This window comes from Oncorhynchus tshawytscha, linkage group LG02 (genome assembly GCF_018296145.1).
Source record: "Oncorhynchus tshawytscha isolate Ot180627B linkage group LG02, Otsh_v2.0, whole genome shotgun sequence".
NCBI lineage: Eukaryota > Metazoa > Chordata > Actinopteri > Salmoniformes > Salmonidae > Oncorhynchus > Oncorhynchus tshawytscha.
In genome coordinates this window covers 41,615,282-41,623,659 of record NC_056430.1, presented here as the reverse complement: position 1 = coordinate 41,623,659, position 8,378 = coordinate 41,615,282, and the positions used below count along the sequence as shown (strand labels likewise).

At 41.5% G+C, this 8,378-nt stretch overlaps 1 protein-coding gene across 1 annotated transcript; it reads left to right on the top strand.

Annotated features, from left to right (window-relative positions):
* The first annotated feature begins 506 nt into the window (after positions 1 to 506).
* On the top strand, positions 507 to 8,155 carry LOC112215012 (isotocin receptor-like). The gene is made up of 3 exons (XM_024374033.2): positions 507 to 596; positions 866 to 2,056; positions 7,158 to 8,155. Exons 2-3 carry the CDS (start codon positions 1,126 to 1,128, stop codon positions 7,409 to 7,411), a joined length of 1,185 nt encoding a protein of 394 aa, XP_024229801.1. The 5' UTR covers positions 507 to 596; positions 866 to 1,125; the 3' UTR covers positions 7,412 to 8,155.
* The last annotated feature ends 223 nt before the right edge of the window (positions 8,156 to 8,378 follow it).

Below are 8,378 nucleotides of genomic sequence, written 5' to 3'. Positions count from 1 at the left end.
TACAGTTCAATAAATGGATACTTGTGATTGTTGCTATCCCTGCATGCAAATTACGTTTCTCACTGATAAACCCCTAACGCACATCCAGCAAACACTGTTGAAAATAAAATTGTGGCGTCTGGAGATTGATTGTAGCCTAGAGATGTCGAGGTAACCTTCTCTGTATGAATTGATACTGAATAGAGCAAATACTTTTCATGCGTAAAACAGTGTGCCAGTTAAACATCTATTGGTGAATCCACTGATAACGCATTTTGTTTTAATTACTGTCAAAACAAAAAATGCATGTCCTGCGTTAATTACAGATTGGAAGATCATTCATACGGTGGCTTGCATAGCCATCTAGCGATGGCCGTTAGTATCTCAACCGCTCCTCCGCCGAGACGATAGTGCTACCAATAAGGATGCGGGACACATTGCGCGCGGGCAGAGGGCGGTTCGAAGCTTCTTCAACTTGGTATACTGTGCTTGAAGCATTTCATTAGACCTCATGCACGCTGCACAGACACATAGGGATGCGGTAAGCAAAAGCCTTTCTTGAAAAATCTCTGCACACGAGTTGTGTAAGGTTGGAAGGTCTCAGTCTTTATAATACGGTATGTAAAGGAATATTAATTATTCTAAAGTTATCATTTTGATCATGATTAGCATGTATGATTGGAATTATAATTAGTAAGATTATTGTGATTATTATAATTAGTCTATTATTTGTAGCCTATTAATATTGTCGACATTGATTGATTAATTGATTTCGCTAGAATAATTGCACATTGCGCATATCATATATTTATGTATTAATTCATCCATGTTCGAATTTTTTTGTCACTTTGACTGGTAAACATTATTTTTGTTTTTGTTTACCTAGAACGTGGTTCTATCTCTCATAGACTACGCCTAATTGGGACACCTCCTTACTATTGGAATTAACTTAGCCTTTATAGGCCTACCGTCGAAACATGTAAACGGAAAACAAACTTGTTAAACTTTGGAAAAACGGGAAATGATAAACAAATGAACAAGGAACAGATGAGTATCCAGTAAGTCTCTCACCTCACTGATCTCTGGTGCTGGAAGCAGTGTTTTTGCGCTCAGGGTGAAACGCTTTAGTGGCCAGTTAACGAATGAATGATGGAGGACCAGCGAGACCAAGACCTGTGGGCGATGATGAACGATTCATGGACCAACTCGAGTCGCGGTGGAAACGAGACGGGTACCAGGAACCAGACCGGCGTGAACCCCCTGAAGCGGAACGAGGAGGTGGCCAAAGTGGAGGTGACCGTTCTTGTCCTCGTCCTGCTGCTCGCGTTGGCCGGTAACCTTTGCGTCCTCTTGGCTATACATACGAGCAAGCACAGCCACTCTCGAATGTACTACTTCATGAAGCACCTCAGTATTGCGGACCTGGTGGTGGCAATATTCCAGGTCCTCCCGCAGCTCATATGGGACATTACATTTCGCTTCTACGGGTCTGATTTACTGTGCAGGCTGGTGAAGTACCTACAGGTTGTCGGGATGTTCGCGTCCACCTACATGCTTGTTCTAATGTCCATAGACAGATGCTTGGCGATATGTCAGCCCCTCCGCTCTCTGCACAAGAGGAAGGACTGTTTTTATGTGATTGCTTGTTGGATGCTTAGTCTGGTTTTCAGTACCCCACAAGTGTACATATTTTCCTTGAGGGAGGTGGGAAACGGAGTTTATGACTGTTGGGGAGACTTCGTAGAACCCTGGGGCGCCAAGGCGTACATTACATGGATTAGTCTTACAATCTACATCATTCCAGTGGCTATTTTAAGTATTTGCTATGGCCTGATAAGTTTTAAAATATGGCAAAACTTTAAAATGAAAACCAGACGGGATCAGTGTATGTCTCTGACACCGCGGACGTCCAAAGGAGCAGCGCTCTCTCGGGTGAGCAGCGTGAGGCTCATATCAAAAGCGAAGATCCGAACTGTCAAAATGACTTTTGTCATTGTCGTAGCTTATATTGTTTGTTGGACTCCTTTTTTCTTCGTACAAATGTGGTCGGCATGGGACCCTGCTGCACCCAGAGAAGGTAAACTATAAACGGCTTTATGCATGCATTACACACTGCTTTATATATGGATGGGGTTATAAGGATGGAGGCACAGAGAGTGACATGTCATTAGTTGGAGAATGTCTTTGTCTCCAGTCTCTCTCCTGGTGCTATTTGTCACTATCTGAACAAGTCAAATGTTGTTTTAGTAAGAGAGTTATGGATTTGCTCATAGGAGGGAAGAGGGCATTTTCAATGGCTTTTTGATCCGGATCAAATGACCGGCTCAATTCTGTCTTATGTAGCAAAATTTGATTTATTTTTTATTTTTTACTTTGGATAAAAGTAGAGACTCAGAGCTAGAAAATTGTATATTATACACTACAGTTGAGGAACAATGGAAAAGTAATTCTGCTTTGAAAGTTGATAAACTTGTAACCCCACTTTTGAGAAAATGGCCATTGAATGTTTTAGAGAGCTCTTCTTTCTCTACACCCATTCAGAACCATTCACACCCTCTTAAACCCGATCCCCACCCATCTCTTTAAGGATTCACATGTGAGGCCATGTGCTAAACAGAGTGAGTAAGGTGGTGTACTAAACAACCAAAGATTTCAAGACTAAAAGCTGGTTTTAACTACGTCTGTAAACAGTTACATTATGACTGATACAGTTACATTATGATCATTCTATTGTTGTCCATTCTATTGTCGTCCGACATCAAACTTGTCTTTGTCGTTATGAAAAGTATGAACACAAAAATGACGGGCTGCATGACATCAACAGCCTGGTGGTCCAAAGAAAGCAGGTATATTTTAACACCAATAAACCCATCTGTTTAAAAATGAATTTAGTATATGTCAATCTTGAAAACCAGGCAACTAAAAGCAACTTTCTAACCAATGTTTTTGTTTGTTTCTAGCTTGTTAGCTAGCTAGCTAATGTTAAGTTAGCTGGCTAGCCAGTTCAAATAATGACCATATCATATAGCTTACAACACCTTAATTTTAGCTAATTTGTATTCATTATTACAGGAAAATAAACTCACAGCAAGATCCTTATTTACAAGTTAATGGCAAGCTAATTGCAGAAAATAGCTTACGGTTGTGAGTGTGACAAAATAAAAGCAGGGCATTCTACCGGAAAAATTTAGAACTTAGACACTGTCTCGTTGGGCTAAAGTTATATCCCAATTTGACTTTAGTGCAGGTCATGTTGTTCTTCGCAAAACCGTCTCTGGTAAACACACACACTGTATCAAATAAATCAAAGTTTATTTGTCACATGCACAGGATATAGAAGGTGTAAATGGTACAGTGAAATGGTTACTTGCATAGTCTTTTGTTTAGAAATGTAATTAACTAGTTAGCTAAACAATGAACCATAATCCCAACTCATAATGTTACTATCCTGCATGAATCTGTAGCTAAAGCTAATCAACTAGGTTCAATGTTAGCTAGCTAGCTAACATTGGGCTATAACTAGCAATGCAAATGGTTCTGAGATACCAATAATATTACTACACAGAACGTACACATAACGTTAGCTAGCGTGCCAGCCAGCTAACGTTATCTAGCTAGCTAACAGTATGCTTTAACTTGCAATGAAAATTACTTTCTGACAAATTTAGAAACGTATAGTATCTGAAAATCTAGCTAGACTATCTTACCCGAATAAATGGAAAAAAACTTCTCCCTCTCTGTCACAGATGCCATGGTTGCCCTTAGTTTGAAGATGTAATCCGGAGACAGGTGTTCTTTACAAAAGCCTTTTGTGCATTATTTTTTCGACTCCCTTCCCATATTTGCAATCAAACACTTTTGCAGTTCTTCGTGGTATCTTTCCAAAAGCCGTGTTATGAGGGATTACCTACACATACTGAGCAGCTCAAATTATAGACAGGAGCGTGCTACATGTCAGACCTATCCAAACTCATTATTGGCATGTCCAGCCCATCCATTATCTAAGCCAATCATGGCAAGAGGGAAGATTCCTGTCTTTTTCAGTGGCTAAACCAACTATGATCGTAATTTAACCATTTTATTTGTATTAACAGATGGCATACAATTGTGTTATTAAGGCACATGAAAGTTCACATGTTCCAGGCATTTCTGCCAAAAAACGCATTTTGATAAAACATTTACGTTTTTGTTCAAATGCCTCTCCTGTAAAGTAGTGATGCGCGACATATGCCTAGTTTTCTTAAATGAGTCACAAATGCCAACATGTATAATATAATCACAACCGGTAGTGATTTGGAGTCCCATAGGGCGGCGCACAATTGGCCCAGCGTCGTCCAGGTTTAGCCGGTGTAGGCTGTCATTGTAAATAAGAATTGGTTAGTTAGTTAAATAAAGGTAATACATACATAATAATAGTAAAGTATATGGACACCCCTTCAAATGAGACAATTCAGCTATTTCATCCACATCCGTTGCTGAGAGGTGTATAAAATCGAGCACACAGCCATGCAATCTCCATAAACAAACATTGGCAGTAGAATGGCGTTACTGAAGAACTCAGTGACTTTCAACGTACCACAGTCATAGGATGCCACCTTTCCAAGTAGTCAGTTTGTGTAATTTCTGCCCTGCTAGAGCTGCCCCGATCAACTGTAAGTGCTGTTTTTGGGAAGCGGAAAGTCTAGCAGCAACAACGTCTGAACCGCAAAGTGGTAGGACACAAGCACAAAGACCTGGACCACCAAGTGCTGAAGCCCGTAGCACGTAAAAATCATCTGTCCTTGATTGCATCACTCACTAATGAGTTCCAAACAGCCTCTGGAAGCAAAGTCAGCAAAATAACTGTTCGTCGGGAGCTTGATGAAATGGGTTTCAATGGCCGAGCAGCCGCACAAAAGCTTTAAATACAATCCATAAATACACCTCAAAATGGAAACAACCAAATTAGGGGATGAGGAGGAGAAAGTAGCAGTTATACATTCCAATAGCCCTGCAGAGCCCGTTGAGCGTTAAGGGGGGGTAAATGTACTGTGACATCAATGTGTCAGCCTTGGGACCTCTGGACGTGGAGGAGGCTGGGAGCAACTCAGGTTGTGAATGAGCACTGTAATTTGAAAAGTCAAATATAAAAATTAAATGTATGTTCTTGACATGGCCTATCAGTGTAAAAATGTCTCCTTCAGCCAACCAAAAAGTGTTTGAAAGCTTCAGCCCCCTCTTTTGTTTACCCATTCATCAGTAAAATGGGATTTTCCAACGGTCTGGGTTCAAATACTATTTGTAATACTTTCACATACTTCGACTGTGATATGTGATTGTATCAACTAGCTGTCTTAAGATGAATGCACATACTGTAAGTTGATCTGGATAAGATCCTTTGATAAATGTAAAAGTATGCTTGATTTAATATAGCTTTCATATTGTAATGAACCAATTGCAAAATGCGAACCCCGCCCACCTGGTACTCCAGGCATGCTAAAGCAAAACATCTATGTATTAGAAAGATTTAAACACTTTTTTGAACTTAGGTCTGATGTCTTATGGTCATGGCCATGCCTTAGGCCTTCGGTCCATAAGTGATGTAGATGGTGTCTGTGGCAATGATTTGCACCGGTGTCTGCCTGAGTTGTCACCGTGAGCCTATTTGTCAGCTTAGCTCTGAACGCCTGTCAAGGCCATTAATGTTGAGGAAATAGAACAGTGGATATACTGTATGACTATGTCGTTTGGCGTGTAATTCATTCTCTGGATGGTGAGAATCATGAGCTGGTCCATGCTTCATAATGGCCATGGCCTCCTGCGCCAAGCTAATCGAAAATTCAAGGCCTTATTTGGGCAAAAGTCCATTCTCCGTGCTCTCTCCTCCGTCCTCTCTCCTCCATGACCCGGAAACCGAGTCCTTCCCAGAAGAGTTTTAAATCTGCCAAAACCCACGTTGAATCAGCTATTGTGTTCATGAAGGAGAAAAGCATGCAAACATTTAAAAACAATATGCTACTTATCCCTTTATCTATACGATGTCTGCACAACAAACTGTACTTGTTTTTATCACTTTATACATTTATTTTGGGATTCCAACCTGTAAACGTAATTTTCCTGAGGGAGCTCGACAAGGAGTCTCATTTCATACAAGCGCATTTTCGTTCACTTTCCCTCTCCTGGCCGCCTCTCCGAGATTACCTTTGACCTTTTTCAAAAGGAAGCCAGAGAGGACAGAGGAGGAGGATGCAGAGTTGAGCTAATCTAATTGAGAAAAGGCCTGTGTCTTTGCACAAATTAAGATCCAAGACCAGAGAAGGATTTACAGTCTTAATGACAACATCCAGCGAGATGGCCTCTCTCTCTCTCTCTCTCTCTCTTCCTCTTCCTCTCTCTCTCTCTCTCTCTCTCTCTCTCTCTCTCTCTCTCTCTCTCTCTCAAGTCTAGTGGAGGTAGCACAACACAATATTAATTGGATGATTTCAGGAATATTGAGTGCACCTGACAAGAGTCTCTCTCTGTGCATGATTAATACATGAGTAGGAGAAAACTATTAATACATGGGTACGCCCATGGTGACTTATAATTGACACCTGTTCAGCTGTTCAGCTCTCAACTCTCCTAATTGATTATTATTATTATTTTAGCACCTAGCAACTCAGACGCTCGTTGGTGCGCACGAGCAGTGTGGGTGCAATGATTGAATAACATGTATGTGTAAATTGATTTTGCAGAGTTCACGCACGCGACGCGACTGGTGTGGTCAGCATGTAGGGTCATGTATAAAGATGCTGGGCAGGCCATTATTTTGGCTACCGTGGCTACAGGGCACGAGTGGTCACTGAATGGTTTGCATGAAAACAATGTAAACCATATGCAATGGCCGTCTCAGTCACAAAATCTCAATCCTATTGAACACTCATGGGAAATTCTGGTGCGATTTCCGCCAACAATAAACACGACATGATGGAATTTCTTGTGGAAGAATGGTGTCGCATCCGTCGAATAGAGCTCCAGACACTTGTACAATCTATACCAAAGTGCATTGAAGCTGTCTGGTTCGTGGTGGCCCAACGCCCTATTAAGACACTTTATGTTGGTGTTTCCTTTATTTTGGCAGTGACCTGTGTATTGAAAGCTGTCGACAGGTGAAAATTACAGTATTTATAAAGCCTTCCTTCTCTCTCTCTTTATCCTAGACATGGCGTTCATCATTGCCATGCTGCTGGCCAGTCTGAACAGCTGCTGTAACCCGTGGATCTATATGTTCTTCGCTGGCCACCTGTTCCATGACCTGATGAGGTGCTTCATCTGCTGCTCCTCACAGTACCTGAAGGCCTCACAGTGCGGAGGGTGTGACCGCCAGCAGAGCCGCAGGAGCGTCTCCACCTCCACCTTCGTCATCAAGAACCATAGTAGTCAGAGGAGCATCACTCAGACCACCAGCACATGAGGAGTGAGGACCATGGAGGAGATGTGTTGGGGTGGGACAGGAACTCACTACTACCGAAAGCCCTTCTTCATATCATTTAAAGAGGGGGTTGCATGGTGAAGACTTAGATCTTCACCATGCAATGCTTATCGATGGGGTGGGCCAGATACCAGCAAGAGGTGCAGCACACAGATCTCCAGCACATAAGACCATGAAGAGAGGTTAAGCTGCGTACTCTAAACCTGAAAGACCTTCATCCGAGGCTTGGTGTGGGCCAGGTACCCCTGTAAGACCAGGGCCTCATTTCCCAGAGCCTTTGTAGCGTTAAGATCGTCGCTAGAATGATCTTACGATGTATCTTTAGTAGCCAAGCTGTTTCCCAAAACCATCATTACGAAAATTGCACTTGAACACCCTCATTAGTTTCCGAATGCCTCAGACCACTCGTAGAACAGCTAAGTGCATCGTTAGTGTGCATTGCCCTTTTATTCACAGAATATCTTAGACTAAACATCTTGATTCTATGTTCAGCTCTCTGTCTGACTGTGACCGCCGATAACTTCTGAACGAAGTTCAATACAGATATAATGTTGCCCAAGTATTTGCCATTGTTATAAGTGGAGGATAAAACAATGCTTCAAATTAAAACTGAGATGACTTCATTGAAAGATAAATAGGCTACATGGGCCTATTCAGTGCCTTCAGAAAATGTTCACACCCCTTGACTTTTTTCCACATTTTGTTGTGCTACAGCCAGATTTGAAATATCCCATAATATCAAAGTGGAATTGTGCTTTTGAAAATGCATAAAAAATGAAAAGCTGAAATGTTTTGAGTCAATAAGTATTCAACCCCTTTGTTATGGCAAGTCTAAATAAGTTCAGGAGTAAAAATGTGCTTAATAAGTCACATAATAATTTGCATCGAGCCACTTTGTGTGCAATTATCTGTAAAGTCCGTCAGTCGAACAGTGAATTTCAAACACAGA